Source organism: Mastigoproctus giganteus, chromosome 2 (genome assembly GCF_048544385.1).
Source record: "Mastigoproctus giganteus isolate SK-2022 chromosome 2, ASM4854438v1, whole genome shotgun sequence".
Taxonomy (NCBI): Eukaryota; Metazoa; Arthropoda; class Arachnida; order Uropygi; family Thelyphonidae; genus Mastigoproctus; species Mastigoproctus giganteus.
This window is the reverse complement of record NC_143576.1, coordinates 158548140-158570458: the sequence shown is the minus strand read 5'-3', so window position 1 is coordinate 158570458 and position 22319 is coordinate 158548140. Positions and strand designations below refer to the sequence as shown.

General features: G+C 35.9%; 1 protein-coding gene across 1 annotated transcript in view; it reads right to left on the bottom strand.

Moving 5' to 3' along the window:
- The window catches only part of LOC150089693 (microsomal triglyceride transfer protein large subunit-like), a 95527-nt gene that overhangs the window by 31899 nt on the left and 41309 nt on the right, over nucleotides 1–22319 (bottom strand). Inside the window, exons 9-11 of the mRNA XM_090390076.1 lie at nucleotides 20797–21015; nucleotides 9926–10140; nucleotides 5502–5599 (exon numbers count right to left, since the gene is read on the bottom strand). Of these exons, the coding sequence (XP_090246202.1) occupies nucleotides 5502–5599; nucleotides 9926–10140; nucleotides 20797–21015 (532 nt within the window). The remainder of the gene's footprint in view (nucleotides 1–5501; nucleotides 5600–9925; nucleotides 10141–20796; nucleotides 21016–22319) is intronic.

The window sequence follows — 22319 nt, the reverse complement described above, 5'->3', positions numbered from 1 at the left end:
GTATCTGTAATTTTAATAGGCCATGTCAAACACTGATTTATTAATTTTGTATTAGTACAGTACTACAATAAAATACAATTGTTTTGTGTAATTCTAAATGCTTTTGTACCAATAATGCCATTTAAATTTAACTGGAAAATACAAAAAACGTATATTTTGCAAACTAAAAAATTTCCTCTCCGCCGACCGAAACGTGTTCGGATTAGCAGGAGTCCACTGTATATATGTATATATATATATATATATATAACCATATAAATAAATTAGAATAAGAGTTAAAATAAAATAAAATAATGCCAGTAGTATGGTAAGACAAGAGCGAAAATAGTCAAAATTAAAACCAAATCAAACCGGGGGGGGAGAAGAGAAGGGTAACAAGAGTAAAAATATTGCAGTAGAAACTCTCTAAAATAATTTAGAAAATCTAAATGAAAGAATAATAATGATACCTTTTTATATATATTTTTTATTTTATTATGAAAGATTCCATTTCCAACTATTTTAAACGCTATTCAAATATATGTATAATTATATCACATGACAGAAGTAGGCGAATTGCTAACGCTGCGCCTTTGCTGCCATCCATAGTTCATTATTCATCTATACAAAGGGTACTAGGAAAGTTTTGCAATATGACGCAACAATGAATCACAGGAAGCTGCTTGTTGCTGCATGTTGAGACATGTTCATACGTGCATAGTAGCCGCCGCGCCAAGTCGATGGGCTCAGTTATTCATTAGTAGTGAGAGTGTAAAGTGCTTGCGATGGCATCGTGGTCACGAAATGAGATAAGGACAGTTTTGCGGTATAATTTCGTGCGTGGTTTAACCATAGACCAGTGCTTAGAAGAAATGACTCTTGCACTAGATGATGATTGTCCACATCATACAACGATATTCAGGTGGTATAGAGAATTCCAAAGGGGAAATTTCACTCTGGAGGATTCTGAGAGGCCGGGAAGGCCACGAACGTCAGTTACAGAGGAAAACGTTACTGCTGTGAGGAAAATGCTTGACGAAAACAGGCGAGTGACCTACCAACAGATAGAGGATACTTTGGGCCTAAATGCACCAGCAATTCGTTCGATTCTGCAAGATCATTTGCACGTGAAGAAACTTTGTTCTGTCTGGGTGCCGCATCAACTGACTGAAGAGCAGATGACACGACGTGTGACTTGGTGCCGGGAGATGTTAAAAAAGTTTGATAAGGGACAATCTCGGTATGTGAACAACATCGTGACAGGTGACGAGACTTGGCTGTACTATTACGATCTGCCGACCAAGGCTCAAAACAAAGTTTGGGTCTTTGATGATGACGACACACCCGTAATTGTCAGAAAATCCCGATCTGTAAAGAAGAAAATGATAGCTGTATTTTTCAAATCGAGTGGAATTGTGGAACGTGTCGTTTTGGACACGCAGAAGACAGTCACAGCTAAGTGGTATACTGAACAATGCCTGCCTAAAGTCATTGGATCTATGAAGAACCTGCGGCCAAAGTTAAGAATGGACACCTGGTACCTCCATCACGATAATGCTGCAGATCACCGCGCCAAAGCCTGCACCGAATATTTGACCACGACGGGACTGAAACTTCTAGAGCACCCTCCCTACCGTCCAGACCTTGCTCCCTGCGACTTTGCACTGTTCCCGCATGTGAAAATGAAGCTAAAAGGGAGGCGGTTTTCCAGTGATGAGGACCTTCTACGGGCTTGGGACAACGAGTGTGCTTTACTCCCTAGTGAAACTTGGCAGAACTGGTTTAAAGATTGGTTTCGGAGGATGGAGAGGTGTATTGAATGTAGGGGAAATTACTTTGAAAAAATTAAATAAACAGAGCTGTATTGCAAAACTTTCCTAGTACCCTTTGTATAATCTGGTTAAGATTACTTTGTCAGTAGTGTGGCTTTGCACTGGAGTGCTCGTAGCTGTTCAATGTTTCAATTTTTGCTGCATCAGGACCACCGCTGTTCAAATCCTCTGCATTGGTGGTTTGATCTGAGGATCGGATGGCGGGCTGATCTTTCGATCGATTCTCCTTTGCGGCGATTGGTCTAGCAATCGAAATGCAGTGATTCCCTGACCATTATTGGCCTTGTGGTCCTCTGTCGAGATGGGGCATAATGGTCAGTCTATTTTTGGTTTATTTTTGTTTTATTTTATTGTACTGGTTAACATCTCTGTTGGTGATATTTCACATAAATTTAGACCTGGTACCCATCAGAGGGGGTACCGTTAAATTTCTATTAACTGGCTTTCAAAATTCAATGAATTATTATTCTTTCATTTAAACTTTCTACATTATTTTAGAGTTTCTACTACAATATTTTTACTCTTGTTACCCTTCTCTTCCCCCCCCCCCACGGTTTGATTTGGTTTTAATTTTGACTATTTTCGCTCTTGTCTTACCATACTGCTGTCATTATTTTATTTTATTTTAACTCTTATTCTAATTTATTTATATGGTTATATTTCAAGCATCATGTAGAGGAATATGCTTTTTGCTGCCTCTGATGTATGCTGTACCTTTTTATATATGTTTTTTTATTTTATTATGAAAGATTCCATTTCCAACTATTTTAAACGCTATTCAAATATATGTATAATTACATATACATATATATATATACATACACATATACATACACACACACACTGGTGTTCAAAGAAAGTCCATCACTCCCTAAAATTGTAATTGTCGTCTGAATAACGTAAATATATGGCATTATTTCTTACAGATTGCATCAGATAAGATTGACACGCATAGGCAATGACGTAATATTGCATCAGCTGTTACTTTCAGCTATATAAGCATGCTCTGTAAGAGCTGCAGTCATTCCTTGCTTGTGTCAGGATGGCGAGTTACGTGCAGTTGACACCACGAAGAAAGAGTGCTATTGTTGTTTACGTGAGGAAGGATGTTCTTCCCATCATATTGCTTAAAGAGTGTCTTGTAATCAGTCAACAGTGAGTAGATTTCTTTCCAAACTCAAGAATACTGGTTCTACTGATAGGAAAAAAGGAACTGGACACAAACAAGTCTCTACACCAAAACAGGACCATGTTTTGAAGTGCTTATGCCTTAAAAACCATAAAGCTTCTTCATCTGAGCTGAAAAGAGAATAGGAAGAACATACAGGAGTGGTAGCAAGTGCAGTAACAGTCAGAAGATGCCTCTTCAAAAATGGACTTGTAGCCCGTCGTCCTAAGAAGAAGCCCCTCCTCACACAAAAAATGAAAAAGGTCCAATTAATTTGGTGTAAGGAGCATGTCAAATGGACCCCCGAGCAGTGGGAGTCAGTTATTTTCTCGGATAAGAAGAAATTCAACCTTCATGGCTCTGATGAGAGATAAATGATTTGCCGTAGACAGGGTGAAGAATACCATCCAGACTGTACGGTGGACAGTCTGGATGGTATTCTTCAGGTATTCTTCTGGATGGTATTAGACTGTATCGCGGAGTATGCATATTGTAATATATATCACCTGCAGTTTATAAAAGGTTCCGTAAATGCCAATGGATACCTGGCTATATTGGAAGGCAAATTGCTGCCAACCATTAGAGACCATTTCAACCTGCCAAGTAACTGCATCTTTTAGGAAGACTCTGCTCCTTGTCAGGCGGCGAAAAGTGTAAGTCTGTAGTTACTTTAGCTTCATTTCTGCATTAGAGGTTCGACAATAATGTGTTTACATTTGTTACAGGTGAAAAAATGGTTGGAAGGACAGTCCATTACAACTCTTAGCTGGCCAGGAAACAGCTCGGACATGAATCCTATAGAGAACTATTGGCATTGTGTGGAATCTGCAGTTGCCAGAAAGAAACCAAAGACCCTTTGTGAACTTTTTGTAAATTTTTTTTTTTTTTTTTTTTGGCTGATGCTGCATAAGCTCATACACTTGCTTTCTTGCATCACATGCCACTACTACTTCAGGAAGCCACAATTCTTTAAATTAAAAAAAATAATAATCCACTGAGCATTTATATTTGTATGGATGAAGGCAGTGTGGAATATAAGGGGGAGGAAATTCAGGTTCAGGAAGTTCATAATGAGTTTATCATTTGTCACCACTCATTTCAAGGTCTGAGTTTAGATCCTGTCAGAGAAACATGGAATTCTTAAAGAATTCTTCAAATGGGACTGTAACTAGCTAATCTCAGATGGAGGAATAGGATTTTTTTTCAAGAATTATTCCAGGTTTTTCAATTTTCACAACATGAAAACCAGCCCTTGAATGCACACTTTCACAGACAATACATACGAGATATGACAATAAAGATTTTAGACTGGTGCTGTTATACTGTAGCTCAAACTTCCTCCAATAGATGGTGGTACAAAGACTGTCCAGTAGGTCTGACAAGTCAAATAACAACTAGTTTCATTAGTAGCATTAACCTTCCATGTAATGATTTTGCAATGGAGCAACAAACAAATATCAAATTTTGCTTTAAACTGGGAAAATCTGCAACGAATAGGTATGAAATGTTAAAAACTGTTTATATGGTGGTGATGAAACATTAAGTCGTACCAGTCTGTTTGAATGGTATAAGTAGTTCAAAGATGGACATGAGAATATTTGCAATAACCTAAGAAACAGCTGTCAGTCAACCTCTAAGGAGACAATTCGTCAAATTCTGCATGATGATTTAGGGAAAATGAAGCCTATGCAAGATTTGTGCTGCACAGACTGAGGGATGAGCAGAAGCAATAAAGAAAAGGCATTTAAGTATGATCTGGAGAAAAAGTATCAGAGCATGCAGTGGACTTTAAAATCACCAACAAGGTTTCATTTTACTTTTACCCAAAAAGTTTCATTTACAGAAGTCCAGGATCAAGATGATACTGATTATGTTTTTCAACAAAGAGAGCATGATTCATACAGAATTTATACCTGAAGGGAAGAGAGTCAATTCTGCACTCTATGTACAAGTGCTTCAAAGACTACTGAAGCACATTTCCCAGGGGAAGCAATGATTTCGAGAGAAAGGAAGCTGGTTGTTGCACAACAATTCTCCCACACATTCCACACTTGTTGTGAAGATATTTCTCATGAAACATGGCATTGTACAAATCAACCATCCACTCTACTCTCCTGATCTAAAGCCAGCAGATTTCTTACTCTTTACTAAAGTCAAAACCCTCAAAAGGAAAGATTTCAGGATGTTGAGGACATAAGAAAAACATAACTGCCAAACTAAATAACATCACTTTTGATGCCTTTGCTGACTCTATTTAAAAACTTTTAGAAAGGTGCAATAAATGCATTCAATTTATGTGATTACTATGATGATTACTTTGAGTAAAAATAAAACCATTTTTGAGCTCCTTCACTTTGTGTTTTTTTTACTGGACCATTCTGGGAACTTTACTGCCACACCTCGTATAAACCATAGCAAATGGTGTATCATGTGGATTAGCACTTTGACAAAAGTAGTTGATGCACCAAAAAAATCTCCAAAAACAACAACAATTACACATACTTATACACATACTCACCAACCTGTTAATAAATTAGTGAAAGTTGTTGAAGAGCCATTCTGAGCCAAGATGTGGTAATTTCCAAAAGTAACATTTTTAAAAATTTCTTTTGTATGTGATCTACAAAAAAAAAAAAAAAAAAAAAAATTGCATTAAGACAATATTAGTATACATAATACTAATATAGCATTACCCTTCCCTTTCACTGCATACATTTATTTCTGATCATATCACATGTAGAATACTCTAATCTCTAAATTAGCAACATTTTCTCTCACTTGCTTTACTCTATTCTTATTTTTTTTTAGCATTTCAGAGGCAAATTATTTTCTTTGTAACAACTAATATTTACATAAGAAATTGTACTGTAAAATAAAAGAATAGATGGCCTGTTTCATAATGGTAGATATAATGAGCCCTCTCTGGTAGTCTGTTATTTGTTATTTGCTTTTTAGGAGCATTAGCAACTAAGGCCATATTGCTCCGGGGATATGCGGTGGTCATTCCCTTGACCTTTCCGCATCCTCCGTATTTGGTGGTGACGGGCTCGAACCCCGGTCTAATCAAGAAGCATGTGCTACACACTGCTGCTCCTTCCCACCTGGTTACGGAGGCGCCTCTGGTAGTCTCAACTGTGCACAAATTAATTGTCCACTACTACACTAAGCCCACATTTGCTTTAAAAACCAGCATTGGTATTAGTAGTGACATAATGATAAAATGAAGAAAACTTATAGAGCATCAGCCAAAAAAAAAATAAATAAATAAAAAATACACTACCCATCCATTTGCTCATCCCTTCTAGTAATTTTTCTATTCATTCCTTAAACTTATTCAAACTACCCATTCTGAAAATACCAGACAGAAGTTTACTGCAGTCAACTCTGGCTGAGAGCAAATTTTTGCAATTTAAAAAAATTTTAATTAAACAATTTAAATTTAGGTCATCTTGTGTTGTCTGAGAAAAAATAAGAATGCCATCAACGTTTAGTATACTCAACCCGTTTAAAGTATTAAACAGTTCCATCAGGTCTCCTTGCACATGCCTAGTTATGAACAAAGGTAGCATAAAAACATATAGAAGCATTAACTAGCTAATTAAAATTAAGAGAAAGGATTAGGTTTTTAGAAAGTTGTTGCTGTTTTTGGTATAGGCTTTTAATATAGTGCTAAAGAATATTTTATTCACTAAAGTTCACAGCTGTGTTTGGCTCAAATTCTCCATAACAGATTGACAAAATATTAAGTTTTTCAAGAAAGTGTAAAAATTTATGAAAGGCAGATAACTGTATACTATATAAAATATGCCAATGATCGAAAGCTGAGTTACAACCAAGTTGATATTCAAGTTAAAATCTCTCTCTCTCTCTCTCTCTCTCTCTCTCTCTCTCTCTCTCTCTCTCTCTCTCTCTCCATTCCTGGTAATTATATACATATTAATTTCAGCAACACACAGAGGTAATAGCATTTTGTTAAGGCTAGTGAAATCATGTTAATCTCAATTACTTGTCTGTTTGGTGTGACATAAGCACTGAGAAAGGAAAAATGAGAGTAGGTGTGTGTTATAGGCCTAATGAATCTGAGGAGTATAATGAGCAATTGTGCAGAGAAATAGAGTAGGCCAGTAAATCAGAGCGTCTTATAATGGTGGATTTTAATTTCCCAGAGATTGACTGGAATTTGTGGGTTGGTCACTCACACACTAGCAACGCTTTTGTGGATTTATTGCATGATTGTTTTCTACAGCAGCATGTTCAGGAGGCAACTAGAGAGAGTAATACTCTTGAACTGATTATCAGTAGTGATTCTTCGTGCATTAAGAATCTGCAGATAAAGGAACCACCAGGTGGCAGTGATCACAGTGTGCTGAAGTGGGATTTACTCAAAGCAATAACTACCATCAGGGGTAAAGGGAAGGGTTTTTGCTTTTGTAAAGGTGACTACGGTGGTCTGAGACAATATTTAAATTCTATATGGTGGGACTAACAGCAAATTCAAAATAGGAAGCATTCGAAGAAATAATCTTAGAAGCTACTAGGCTTTTCATACCAACTAAGAAATATTGTTCAAGATTTAGGCCTAAATGGATGTCTGATGAACTAATTAGACATGTGGCAGAGAAGAAAAATGCATGTGATACATATAAATTAACAGGTGACACAGAAGCCTATGATAGATATAAGCTGGTCTGTAACCAAGTCACAGTGGAGGTTAGGTAGGCAAAGGCAGATTACGAGAAATCTTTAGCAAAGGATGAAAATAAAAACATCAAAGAGTTCTTTACTTATGTAAACTCTAGAACGAAGGGGATGAATCAGATTGGTTCACTTGATATCGATGGTTCAACTGTTGATGATCCTGCTCAGGTAGCTAACAAACTACATGAATATTTTGCATCTACATTCACACATGAGGAATTATTCAGGGAGGGGAAATGCCAGAGGTGTATTAAAAACTCTGGCAGTAAAAGGCCAGTTTAAAGGCAACTGGGGTGGATGGAATCTATCCAGTTATATTAAAGGAGGCAGCAAGGGAAGTAAGCAAATCCTCAGCCATAATTATAACAGCTTCCTTGGACTCAGGGAGGTACTCATGGACTGGAAATGTGCAAATGTGACCCCAATCCACAAAGGTGGATCAAAGGGAGGATCACAGATAATTACAGACCCGTTAGTTTAACTTCTGTTCCAGGGAAATTAATGGAGGCACTGGTTAAAGAAGCATTGCAGGATCATTTAGACAAGACTTTAGTCATAACTCGGACACAGCACGGGTTTGTTAAGGGAAAGTCTTGTCTGACCAATTTGATTGGATACTATGATGTAGTCACAAAGGAACTGGATGCAAAGAATAATTTTGATATCATATATTTGAATCTTAGAAAGGCTTTTGATACTGTTGCACATGGAAGACTGCTGCACAAATTGGAGCAGTGTGGCACTGGAGGCAAATTGCTGCTATGCATAAAGGGAAGGTTAAGTGGGAGAAGACAGAGAGTGGTAATCAATGTACACTGCTCTTCTTGGACTAATGTTATTAGTGGAGTCCCTCAGGGTTCAGTGTTGGGTTCCTTTGTTGTTTTCTGTATTCATTAATGATATTGATGATGGCATATCAGGCTTAATGTCTAAGTTTTCAGACGATACGAAGGTCGGCAGAGTTTGTACTGACAGTACGCTGCTGCTGCAACAGGATCTAGAAAAGTTGAGTAGATGGGCTAAGAGATGGCAACTGAAGTTCAACATTGACAAATGTAAAGTACTGCATATGGGAAGCAGTAAACCCAGAGTAATGTATCAACTGTGTGGTACTACACTGACAGAGATAGAGAGTGAAAAGGACCTGGGGGTAATTGTGCAGGCAGATATGAAGTTTTCTGAGCAGTGCAGACGGTCTGCAAGAGTAGCTCATGGTGCCTTGTCAATGATACACAGGAATTTTTCTCAGGTATAAGGAGGTGATTATCCCCTTGTATAAAGCAATGGTCAGGCCACACCTTGAGTACTGTATACAGGTCTGGAGACCTCATTTTAAGAAGAATGTAGAGCTGTTGGAACGAGTAAAGAGAAGGACAACAAGATTAGCGAATGGAACAAAGGCATAAGTTTTGCAAATTACAGTGTCTGGAGACTAGGCACCTGAAAGAGAAAGAATCCCATCAATGCTGATGGGATTCTTTCTCTTGCTCATTCTGAGCAAGAGGAAGAATGAATTTATACCTGAGAGGGCATAAATTCAAATTGAGGAAACACGGTTGTAGGATAGATGTGCAGAAGTTTGCCTTTAGCCAGCGGGTGGTTGATTGCTCGAACAAACTTCCATCTGTCGTTGTAAAAGTTGATAGCTTAAACAGAATTCAAGACAGAACTAGACAAACATTTGGGGAGGGTGGATGAGTTAAGTGAGAAGGGGGTGTGTGTGTGTGTTGTTTTTTTTTTTTTTTTGGCTGATGCTATATAAGCTTGCTTTCTTGCATCATGTGCTCTTGCTAATGCTAACTTTTGCAAACATTATTGGATATATTTTAATGCAAAATGATGTAATTTATTATGCGCACAACTATAGAGGATTACACACATCTTAAAATAAATAATATTATGCACTGGCAGAATAAAAAAATAAATAAATAGAAGGACTGGTTAACCCTGCTATAATCTTGAAAGTAGGGATTTTTTTTCAACAAAAAATTTCAAATTTCAAAATTTTTTCAACAACAAAAAAAGAGTGTTCAATGCATAAACTCACAAAGGCTACAATTTTCATACTTTTATTTAAAAGATGGAATTAAAAACTAGCAAACATCCTACAGACAATTTTAATCTTTAAAATGATCTTTGCAAGTTCATTTTACAAATCCAGTATATCTTAGCTTCATGAACTAGCTTGCTTTTTATTTGCATTTTTAGAAAAGTGCCTCAATTATTAAAATTCATAATAAAAATTTACCTAATAGTACTATTTTTTTCAGATAGATCCAAAATAGTAGAAAGTACTAAAGATGTTATTTCTGATGATTCCCTATCAGTAAGAGAGAGTAACAAATCACGTATAACTTCACGGGTTGGTTGAATTCTCAAAAGCAATTCTGCTGCTGCAACACGAGCTGTACTTTCCTGTAGTGGCCACAACTGGTAATAGCTATGATGAATAACTTGAAAAGCCTATAAATTTAAATCAACAAATAATTAAAGCATAAAAATTTTACAAATCAAAATATATAGCAAAATCTTATTTTATTAAAACTTCCCATGTTTATAATCCCATTATCTAATACAGTGTTTTTCAACCTGTGTGCCACGAGTATGCTTCAGGTGTGCCGTGGAAAATGCAAATAAAAAAAATTAATAAATCCAAGTTTTATAATAAAAATTAATACAAATAAAAAAATTTGTTTATTTACGCTGCACCGATTCCAGCCCCCTCCAGTGGTCAATGTGGCATCAAGTTTTGATTCCTAGTAGTAGATCTGTTCACCTTTATTCAGCCATTCTTATCATTTGAGAGACTTTCCCAGGAACCTTGCAGTTGTATAAGTGCAACTTGTAAGCAGCATAATAAGAAATTTCCTTTGTGTTTTAAAAGTACTTTGTGTTTTATATCTCTTTGTGTTTTAAAAGTACTTTGTGTTTTATATCTCTTTGTGTTTTTATATCTCTAAAATGTTATATTCAGTTAACTGTATTAGTACATTCTAGAAGTAACTTTAATTTTTTTTAGAAATTATTAGCAATGGATAAACTTTTAGTGAAAGGAAATCAGAAGAGGCAAATTAATAACAAGTTTGGAGAAAATGACAAAAACGAGCAACCATCAACATCAAAAAAGAAGAAACCATGTCGTAAATAGGATGACGATTATTTGGTGATGGGATTTTTGTATACTGGTAACCAAGATTGTCCTCTACCTTTATACATGGTATGTGGTTTAAAATTGTCGAATGAATCAATAGTGCTGAGTAAATTGCAGCATCATTTTTCTACAAAACACAAGAATTTATCATCCAAAACTATGGAATATTTTAAAAGACTGCAAGCCTCTACTAAAAAACAAGGTACAGAATTTTATAATATAGCTAAAATATCTGAAAAAGCACAAGAAGCCAGCTATTTAGTAGCCAAACTGACGGAAAAAAATCAAAAAAAAAAAAAAAAAAAAAAATCGCCTGATTGAAGAAAGGCTGATTTTACCAGATGTGGGGTAATCAAAAAAGTATTTTGGGAGAGGAAGCTGACAGCACCACTTTCGAACAGCACAATTAGCAGGTGTATAAAAGAAATGTCCAATGATATTGAAGAACGAGTTGTTCAACGTGTCAATAATTTTGGGCAACTAGATAATTCTACAGATATTAGGGGGGAAAAGTCCAATTAATAGCATTTGTCAGGTTTATCATTTATTTATTTCTTTTATTTTATTTTATTTTATTTGTTGTTGTAAAGAACTCACTAAAAGAACAACCAGCCAAGATATTTTCGAAGTAATGAATAATTATTTGCAAACTTGTGGTATATTATGGAAGTCATGCGTTGGCATTTGTACCGACAGTGCTCCCGCAATGACAGGAGCACTAAAAAGATTTGTAAACTTAGTAAAACAATGCAATTCAAATATTATTACAACACAGACAAGTTCTAGTAGCGAAGACAGTTGTACCCGATTTAAAACTTGTACTTGATCAAGCAGTTAAAATGGTCAATTATATCAAAACTAGACTGCAAAAAATACGTATTTTCAGAAAATTATGCGAAGAACTGGTGTCTGATCATTTCTGTGTAATAATGCATACTGAGGTTCGGTGGCTATCAAAAGGGAATGTAAGAAATCTTTATTGCAATAATAATAATACAATTCGATAGATTGCAATGTTTCCCTTCATGACCACCAGGCCAGAGGTTAACAGTAATAATACAATATAAATAGGGAGCATTGATATATAAAACATAGGAAATGCATATGTGGAAGTACAACTCAAAACTCCAAGTATCATATAATACAATATATAAAGAAGATATTGGTGGAAACAAATAATTTTATATACAATAGTAATATAAACAGGCAATGTTCTTTGCCCTGAACAGAAGTAGTTAGTCCATCATTACTAACGTCATACTGAAGAGTTAGTATGCCGTCTTCACATCAGGTGGTATTGATGGCTTGCAGCATTAAGACAAGCTTCGAGGAGAAAGATCAGGGACAGGGAAGTACAATTCAAGGATGCGATGTCTGTATTCCCTGTCAGAAGTGAACTTAAGGTCAGCATCCAAGGACTGGGCACACGAAAGTAGCTGAAAAGGCAGGAACCTATCGGATAAGTGGAAACGGCTGAGATGTGGGCATAGAGTTGGAGTCGCTCTGAGGGAAGGCTGAGGGACTCTCCATGAGCACAGGTCCCAAAATGATGGTGCATAAATCTTGCCAACCATTCATTTTGATAGTCGTGGGAAGATGTTTCACTCTAATCGGCGTGGGGAGCCTGTGAATTTGAATCAAGCTGGTCATTTCAGTTGTCCTTAGCTGTGGAAGAAGTTTATGTTTGTTTATGGCCCATTTTAAGAGCCAAAAATCAGCAGAAAAAAGTGGCCTGATTTTGCTAGTGGCAGCTGATGCCCATACCTCTGCAGCATATAAAAACGGAGAGTATACAGTGGTTTTTATATATTTTCTAGTAGTTGCGACTTCATTGATATAATATAGATGCTGTTTGGCAATCCATTGGAGTCGAGCTGCCAGGGTGAGGAGCTTGTCTATGTGGTAACTGAAGCAGAGCTTAGGATCAAACACAACCCCGAGATCAGTATGCTTATTGACGATGGGAATTGGAGAATTACACAGAATGGGCTGAATATAAGAAGCCGTTTTCTTTAAAGAAAATATCATAAATTCGGATTTTTCTGGGTTTATTTTTAATCCGAACTGGTTGAGGTAGTTTTCAATTTCCATCAGTGTATTATTAATTGATCCTGTTATCATGAGAAGATCATCGTATGGAGAAATCGGTGTGAGGAGCTTTATATCATCTGCATAACATAAGATATCATACCTGGACTCAACAAGTTTGTTTCGGGATTTATTGGGTGCATCGGCAACTATGACCATAGTGCGCCAGACTCAACAAGTGGAGAGATAAGTGCTGTGAACAAGAGCCCAGATAAGACACCACCCTGTGGCACGCCTGAAGAGATACCTCGCTCGTATATGTGCCCATGGACAATAAGCTGGATTATTCTGTTTTGAAGGAGTGACGTGAGGAACTGTAGAGTGTCTCCCTTGATCTGGTAGTGGTCTAAAGTAGCTTCAGCATTGCAGGAACGTTTATAGCAGGGTTTCTTAACCAGGGGTCCGTGGGAGGATTTCAGGGGGTCCATGAGCTTGGATGGGAAAAAAATCAACTCATTAATTTCCTTCACTTATGAATATATGTAATAAATTACAATTGTATTAGCTGTATCTGTAGTCACCAATAGAAATAACAGATATTTTCATATCATATTATAGTTACTGTATATCTCGAAAAATCGCTTATGCTCATTGTTACTTTGAAATTACGGCAGTTATTAGACCTGCCGCTAGATCGCACTTGATTGCAGTCCTGCTGTGGAGAGACTATCGTGCAACGTAGTTGGCAAACTATCCGGCAAATCAGCGCCTAGTAGGCCACTTTTAACACGAATAGACATGCTGGCTACGAGTGTAAACTAGGTATGTTCAAACACGTCCTACGGTTTAGATAGCAGTTGAAGTGTGTAATTTAACCTTTTCGCTGCTATGTGCATGTATACCAGTCCAACGGTGGAGGCCCCTGAAGTGCTACAGGTGTGTATGCACACCAGCCGTGTGTCTGTCGACGCATACATTCGTATATGTCTTTCTTAGTTGCTAATATTGCATTAATTATTTAACATTTGTTACAGACCAGATTTAAGTTGAAATGTCGAAGAAAGGGAAGTATGATGAAAACTATGTATTATTTGGTTTCACTTGCACTAATGAACTTGACGGGACTCAAATACCGCAGTGTTGTTTTTTGTGCGGAAAAATTCTTGCGAACGGAAGTATGAAGCCAGCAAAACTGAAAGACCATCTCAAGTCTGTCCATGCTGAAAATGCATCTAAAGATGCTGGTTTTTTTCGTGCGAAAAAGCAGGGACACTTCCAAAACTTGGATTTTCCATTTCATGAAAACCTTTTCTTGAAGCATCCTATAAAGTTGCTTACCGGATTGCCAAGAAAAAGAAGCCCCACACTATTGGAGAGACTTCAGTAAAGCCATGTGCACTGGAAATAGTAGTAGTAGTAGTAGTGGCACATGATGCAAGAAAGCAAGTGTAGGAGCTTATGCAGCATCAGCCAAAAAAAAAAAAAAAAAAAAAAATCACACCATACCCTCCAATTGCCTGTCCAGTTCCTCCTTAAATTTATTTAACCTATCAACTTCCACAACGACAGATGGAAGTTTGTTCCAGCAATTAACCACCCGCTGGCTAAAGGCAAATTTCCGCACATCTATTCTACATCTGTCCTTTCTTAATTTGAACTTATGTCCCCGTAGGTTGGTAATCTGAACAAGTGGAAGGATCCCATCAGAATTCAGCGTGCTCAACCCATTCAAGGCCTTATAGACCTCAATCAGATCACCGCGCAGGTGCCTAGTCTCCAGCCACTGCAATTTGCAGAACTTAAGCCTCTCTTGGTAAGAGAATCCCTTCATTCCCCTCACCAATCGTGTTGCTCTTCTCTGTACACGCTCAAGCAAATCTACATCCTTCCTAAAATGAGGCCTCCAGACCTGTACGCAGTACTCAAGGCGTGGCCTGACCATTGCCTTATACAGAGGGACAATCACCTCCTTTTCCCTGCTAGCAAAATTCCTATATATCATTGACAAAACCCCATGACCCGCCCTAGCAGCCTGTCTGCACTGCTCAGAAAACTTCATATCTGACTGCACAATTACTCCCAGGTCTTTTTCATTTTCTACCACCTTAAGTGTAGTACCACACAGTTGGTACGTTTCTCTGGGGTTACTTCTACCCATATGCAGTACTTTGCATTTGTCAAGGTTGAACTTCAGTTGCCACTTCTTAGCCCATCTGCCCAAATTTTCTAGATCCTGTTGCAGTAGCACACTGCCATTACTGTCATTAACAACCCTGCCAACCTTTGTGTCATCTGCAAACTTCGACATTAAGCCTGATATACCTTCATCAATATCATTGATAAATACACAAAACAACAGTGGACCCAACACCGAACCCTGTGGGACTCCACTAATAACATTAGTCCACGAAGAGCAGCACCCATTGATTACCACCCTCTGTCTTCTCCCACTTAACCATCCCTTTATCCATTGTAGCAACTTACCCTTAATACCATTCTGCTCCAATTTGTACAGTAGTCTTCCATGCGCAACAGCGTCAAAAGCTTTCCTGAAATCCAAGTATATGATATCAAAATTATTTTTTGCATCCAGTTCCTTTGTGACCACATCATAATAACCAATCAAATTTGTCAGACAAGACTTTCCCTTAACAAACCCATGCTGTGTTTGAATTATTGCTGCAGTCTTGTCTAGATGATCCTGCAATGCATCTTTAACCAGCGACTCCATTATTTTACCCGGAACAGAAGTTAAACTAACTTCTGTTCGAAATGGTCGAACTGGTCTGTGGACTGGAACAGAGAAAAAAACTGGAAGCTGTTCCCTTGTCAAATGATGTAATACATTCTGGAATAGTTGATATGTCTTTTAATATTTTGAAGCAGGTCATCAAGGAAATGGCAACCTCACCATTCCCCTTCGGTATGCAATTGGATGAAACTACAGACATTTCTCAATGTAGCCAGCTCCTTGTTTTTGTTCGCTATGTGCATGCTGACACCATCAAAGAAGAATTCTTATTCTGTGAGTCTCTTTCGGAAACTACAAAGACCGTCGACGTTTTCAAAATGGTAAAAAGTTTTTTTTTTACAAACGAAACTTTGAATGAAAGGAAAACTTCATTCTCTTTGCACTGATGAAGCTCCTGCGATGCCTGGTAATACATCTGGTTTTGCTACTTTAGTGAAAAAAGAAGCTCCTCAAGTCATCATCACTCATTGCTTTTTACACATACATGCACTGGCAACAAAGACTCTTCCAACAACCCTGAAAGAAGTATTGTCAACAGCCATAAAAGTTATCAAAAGAAGTTCTCTGAATCATCGTATTTTTAAAAGATTTTGTCAAGAAATGAGAGCAGAATATGAAGTGCTTCGCTACCACAGAGAAGTGCACTGGCTTTCAAGAGGAAAAGTCTTGAAGCGGTTGTTCGAACAAAGGGCAGAAGTTTCACTTTTTCTGGAAGAAAGAGAAAACCCACTCTTGGAACATTTTGAAAGGAAGGATTTTATCCATGGGTTGGCTTACCTGGCAGATATTTTTCACCATATGAATGAGATAAATCTTTCCATTCAAGGTCATGAAGTCACCATTATGGATGCAACTGAAATATTACAAGCTTTCTTGGCTAAGTTACCAATATGGAAGAAGAGAGTAGAGACCGACATTCTTGCAAACTTTCCACTGTTGCAGGAAGTGCTTTACCAAGATGTAGTTGAAATGCAAACTTCTCTCTCAATTTTTTTTGAAAAGAGATATCTGCGAACACTTGGAAACATTACGGAATTCTTTTAAAAGTTATTTCTATCTTGATGGCATGAAAATTGAACCATGGATCCGAAATCCTTTTCTTTCTTGAAGATGTTGACTTAACCAAAGATGAACTCATTGATCTTACATCAAAAAACTTACTACAATTGGAGTTTACCTCAAAAAGCCTTGGAGAATTCTGGTGTTCCCTGAGAGAAGCCTATCCTCGTCTTGTAAAGCGAGCTATGGAAGCTTTGATACCATTTGCAACAATATATCTGTGCAAATCGGGATTTTCAGCACTTGTAACAATGAAAACAAGAAATCGATTGGATGTCCAACATGACATGTTGCCTTGTCAAATACCACACCACAGTTTAATTTTCTTATTCAAGATAAACAACAACAGTCTTCACACTGATATGTCCTTAAAAAATAAAACTTAACTTCAACTTTCCTATATTTTAAATGTATTGTATTATTATTCAATGTGTTAAGAAAGAAACACATATATTACTGTATAATGTTTTTTTTTAATTTTGGTTAACTATTTCATTAAATTGTTTTTTTTGTAATTTTATTTTATGCATTTAAAAGCATTATTCTGAGAAGGGGTCCGTGGCATTCACCTGACTGGCAAAGGGGTCCGTGGAACTAAGAAGGTCAAGAACCCCTGGTTTATAGAGTCGAAAGCTGCTTCAAGGTCTACATGGGTGACTGCAAGCTCTGCTTGGGATTCAAATGCAGAGAGGATAGAGCTGGTGGTGGCTAAGAGGTTAGTCACAGTGGATCTATGAGGAAGGGAGTAATGGATTTGAGGAGGCTGATGTGGAAGAAGTTGTTTAGTTAGAACAGGGAGAAGTACCTTCTCAAGGAACTTTAGAAGACTTGAGGCATTGGCGATAGGCCGGTAATGCTTAAGAAGTGCAGGAGATTGAATTTTGGGGATAGGCTTCACAAGGTAGATGTTCTACTGCTGGGGAAAGAAATGGCTTGACAAAACAGCATTAAAAATAGTTAGAAGGGGATCCAAAATATATGGGCTAAGACATTTAATAATGAATTGGGGGATTCCGTCAGCACCTGCCGTAGCAGAAGCTGATGTAGAATTAATGGCAGCAATAAGCTGTTCCCTGGAGATTTACTGCCGACAGAGTGTTAGGCTGGATTCTAGTTGTTGGAGTATGAAGATCAGGACATTGTTCCGTGTTCGAGGCAAATCTAGATATGAAGTCAAGCCATGGTCAGGTTCAAGATTTAGGGGGAAATCAGAAGGCCGCTCAGAGTAGGGGCATTTTCCGCTACGAAGGGTTCTATCCGTATAATGCTTAATTGCTTTTGATTTCTGCTTATTAAATGTTGTGCGAGCTCTGGAGTAGGCTATCCTGTCTTGGATACTGTGCGACTGCTTCCACATTTTGTGCAGATGCCGCTTTAACTTGAAGCTCATGTTACTTGTGTATTTATGAGTTGCATGGGGAAATGCTTATATTTTTTTTCACTGGAGCAATCAGAATTTTGTGATTATTTAAGTGATGAAATTTGGTGCTGTAAATTAGCTTTTCTAGAAGATTTATTCGCACAGCTTAATAAATTAAATATCAGTATGCAAGGCCCATAGGAAAATTTACTCACTTCTACTGACAAGTTGTTCACCTTTAAAGAAAAGTTGAGTGTATGGAAAAATATGTAAATGAAAAAAATTTAAAATGTTTCCCTTGACTGCCAAAATGAATTATACTAAAATAACTAATGTCATAAGTAAACATTAGAGCTGTTAAAGACAAAAATTGAGCATTACTTTCCATCCCTTGATACTAAAAAATATTTGTAGGTAGAGAACTATTTGCAACAAGAAACCTTCCAACATTAGAACTTAATCTGCAAGAGGAAGAACTGGCTGAGATTTTTTAGTGACAATTCGCTGGAAATTCACTTTAATAACACTAATATTAGCAAATTTTAAATCAAAATGAATATCCACAAATTTCCGAAAAAGTAGAATTTTATTGCCATTTTCCACTTCCTACTTGTGGGAAACAGGGTTTTCTGCTTTAAATGAGATTAAACAAAAAAAAAAAAAAAAGAGAGAGAGAGAGGCTAAAGTTGGTAGAAGAGGAGCTGAGAGTAAGCCTATCCACAATAAATCCTAGTATTAAGAAAAACTGTGCTTCCCATCAAACCCAACTGTCTCACTAATTAAAATGTTATAATTGTATATTTTTTGTATTTATATAATTATGTTATTTTTTTACATATTTTCTTTTAAATTTCATGCAATTCATGTATGTTCAAAATTAAATCATTTAAAACAAATAATAAAAGTATTATTAAATATACCCAACAGAAACTACTTCCAGTTTGTGAATATATATATATATATATATATATATAGGTAGAATCAGGTATCAACATTTATTTCAGCTGACATCAGATCAAGAATTTTTTTGCATTACCTATTTTACTATATTAGCTATATTTTTACTATATTACCTATATTAGACCATTTACTAAAAGTGTTCCCCCCCATATCTGATGACAGCTATAACATTTTCATTGTATTTTTATTTTTATTTGCATTTTATTAGTATTTTGTTGTACTATTTTTATTTTACAGTTCTCCCACTTTATATTGGCTTGGCAATTCAGTCCATAATTTACTTAATTCATCATAACCTCTACAATATTAACATTCTTTCACCTTTCACTAATCTACTACTCTTCTTTTTCTACTTTCCTCACCCTTATAGTTACCGACACAATTTAATTTAATATTAATACAATTTATATATATATAATTTTTATTTATAAATTTTATTATATGAGTAAAATAGTGATTGCAGTGTGCCGCAAAATTTTAGCGTCTTTAAAAGTGTCACAACAACGAGAAGATTGAGAATCACTGATCTAATATGAACATGTAATGCAAATAAAAAAATTACGATGTAATGTAAAAATGAGGGCAATGATGCTTTCATTAAACATTTCAAAAGTGAAAACAATGAGCTATTGAATGAACAAAGGGTAGAGGTATGTAATAATACCACACCTTTTGTTAATGTGAGAAAAAGGTGTGGTATTAGTATACTTATCAAATATATATTATATTAATGAACTTATCAAAGAAAAACTATAAAATATTTTAATTAAGAAAATTAAACCTATGCTTAGTTGCTGTATACAAATGTGATTGTTTCATACAGAGGGAAAGATATAGTAACAGTAACTATCTGAAAAGATATTTGGAGGGGTAACAAGTGATCCTATGTTAGCAATCTAAATGAAACACTTAAACATCATGAACTCACACTAAACATAAAATACATCCAATTACTTTTAGCTAAGTAACCATAAAAAGATTTAATACACCTGTGTCGATTAAAAAAAAAAACTTGAAAACAGCAGGTCTCAGCATAGTCATTATGCTTGAATTATTAAACTGTTTTATTACATGCTTACTGTAACATGAATAATTTTGAACTAGTGACTGAGCATATACAAGTAAGCCAGACCTACTTATTTTGCTCCTATATTTATGCAAAAAAAAAAAAAGAAAGCAAGTAAAATAAAATAGTATTAGAAAGTTCAGAACTGAAAAATAGTTGATGCACTTACTAAAACAGATTACATCAAACATGAATTTCAGAAAAATATTCAGAGCATATAAGAAAGTATTTGTCAGCATATACTTCTTTAAAAAGCAAATACTTTTTTTACAAGGGGTAAAAAAGGAGGAGAAAAATCTAGATAATACTCTAGAAGTTAATGCATAATGAAGGATGGACACAATTATATCATATGCCACTCCAACTGCATGATATTAAAATGCTAGAAATGGGCCAACCCAAATTAATATCATTATGCTCATTATATCTACAAAACTGGCAGACTCAAAACTTTTCTTTTCCTCGTGGAAAAGGAGATCACACATAATTAGAGATGTCAAAAAATTAATATAATCTGTTTTCCATCTTTCATTAAAGAATGATGTGCAAGGTAGATGACCTCTGACTACTGCACCGTTCATTGGTTTCTGCAATTAAATATTAATCTTTCAATTGCATAATCCATTAGTTATTGAATTGTGCAAGCAAAACATTTTTTCTCATTATAAGAAAAAATTTTTCTTATTAAGAAAATTTTTTTTATTATACATAATTATCCATCATAAATAAAAATAACTTCTTACTTCAGCTGGTAGATAATAATTCTGCTCTTCAGCTATACTCTTAATAGCTCTCAAAGCTAAAAGTCCTGATTTTCCACCTTTCTTTATGTATTTTAAAAGTACAGAAATAGTATCTGGAAGTGCAGCATTATTTAATGCTCCCAAGTATATCATGGTACATGGCTCTGTCTTGCAGCCTTTCAGACCCTGGAGAAGCAATTTTATCACAGAAGATATTTCCTGAAAGAGATTTAAACAGAACAGTTCAGTATTAATTTTTCAAAATTTAAACTAAAGTCATGACTTCCTTTTTTCCATAAGAAAATAGTTCAAATAAGTTCTGATGATTCCAAAAAGTTTTGAAAAATGAATCTGGAATTGAAAATTAAACATGTAAAGAACACGTCTTTTTTTTTTTCAACTGTTAGATTTAACATTTAAACCTGTAAAAAAAAAAGAAAGAAAAAAAAAACCATGACAAACTTTCCTGTAGGTAGATGTAATTTTTAGCCTCAAACAATTTATACGTATGAATCATCCGCAAAAAATCCCCCCCCCACCTCAATTTCAACTAATGCAAGTAAAGCATTTCTGGAAAAGGTTGCATTAGTCAAAAAATCCTTCCCTATAAGCACAATTTTATCATGGGAAGTTGCATTCCTGACAGACAATGAAGAATCATATTTTTATCATAGAAAATAAATCTAAAGGCTAAACCAGCACAGAAGTATCATAATAAAAATGGGAATATTAATTCCCATTTTTATTATGCTACTTTTTGCAATGTGAATTTGCTCCAACACAACTGATATATTAGGAAACAATGCAAGTATAATGTGATTTTTGTGTTGACTCATGCATGATTTCATCTGCGAGAAACACTAGGTGAATGCAAAACCCAGCACCAAGCTGAACATAGCGACCTGCACAGCAATACATAAAGTTTATGAAGCTTAAAAAATGTCAAACATAAAATGTGTGAGAGCTATGTTTCCCATTTACTGTAGTTGTATTGGTCAGAGCACACTGTTGTCATTTGCTGTATTCACAACATAACGTGATATTGTAGGCTGACTCATGTTTTCAGGAACACATTTTTCTGTTCAAACGGAAATTTTGTGAAGCATGATAATGTGAACAGAGGAGCACATTTCTGGAGGTCACTACCATAAAACAATAAAAACAATTGCACTTACCAGTTTATTGGGCTTTTCAGTTAGTGCAATATAATTAGAAATGGATAGTAAACTTGATCTTACTGCATTTGCAATAATACCAGATAGCTGGAATTGTGTGGGTTTTTACATTATTATGGTGAAATGTGTTTCCCCTTCCATGAAATCTTCAATCATATAAAAAACATAAATAAATTTTCAGAATCTTCTCTTCATTCCTAATTTTTAAGCTTCATAAACTTGTCTCACTTGTGCAATTTGTGAGTCCTGTGTTTGTCGTTATTGATTGCTTATCTTTATACTGTTTTAAATGTTACAATCCAAAAACAAAAGAAAATGTCAGCGAACAGAAATATCAATCAAACGAAC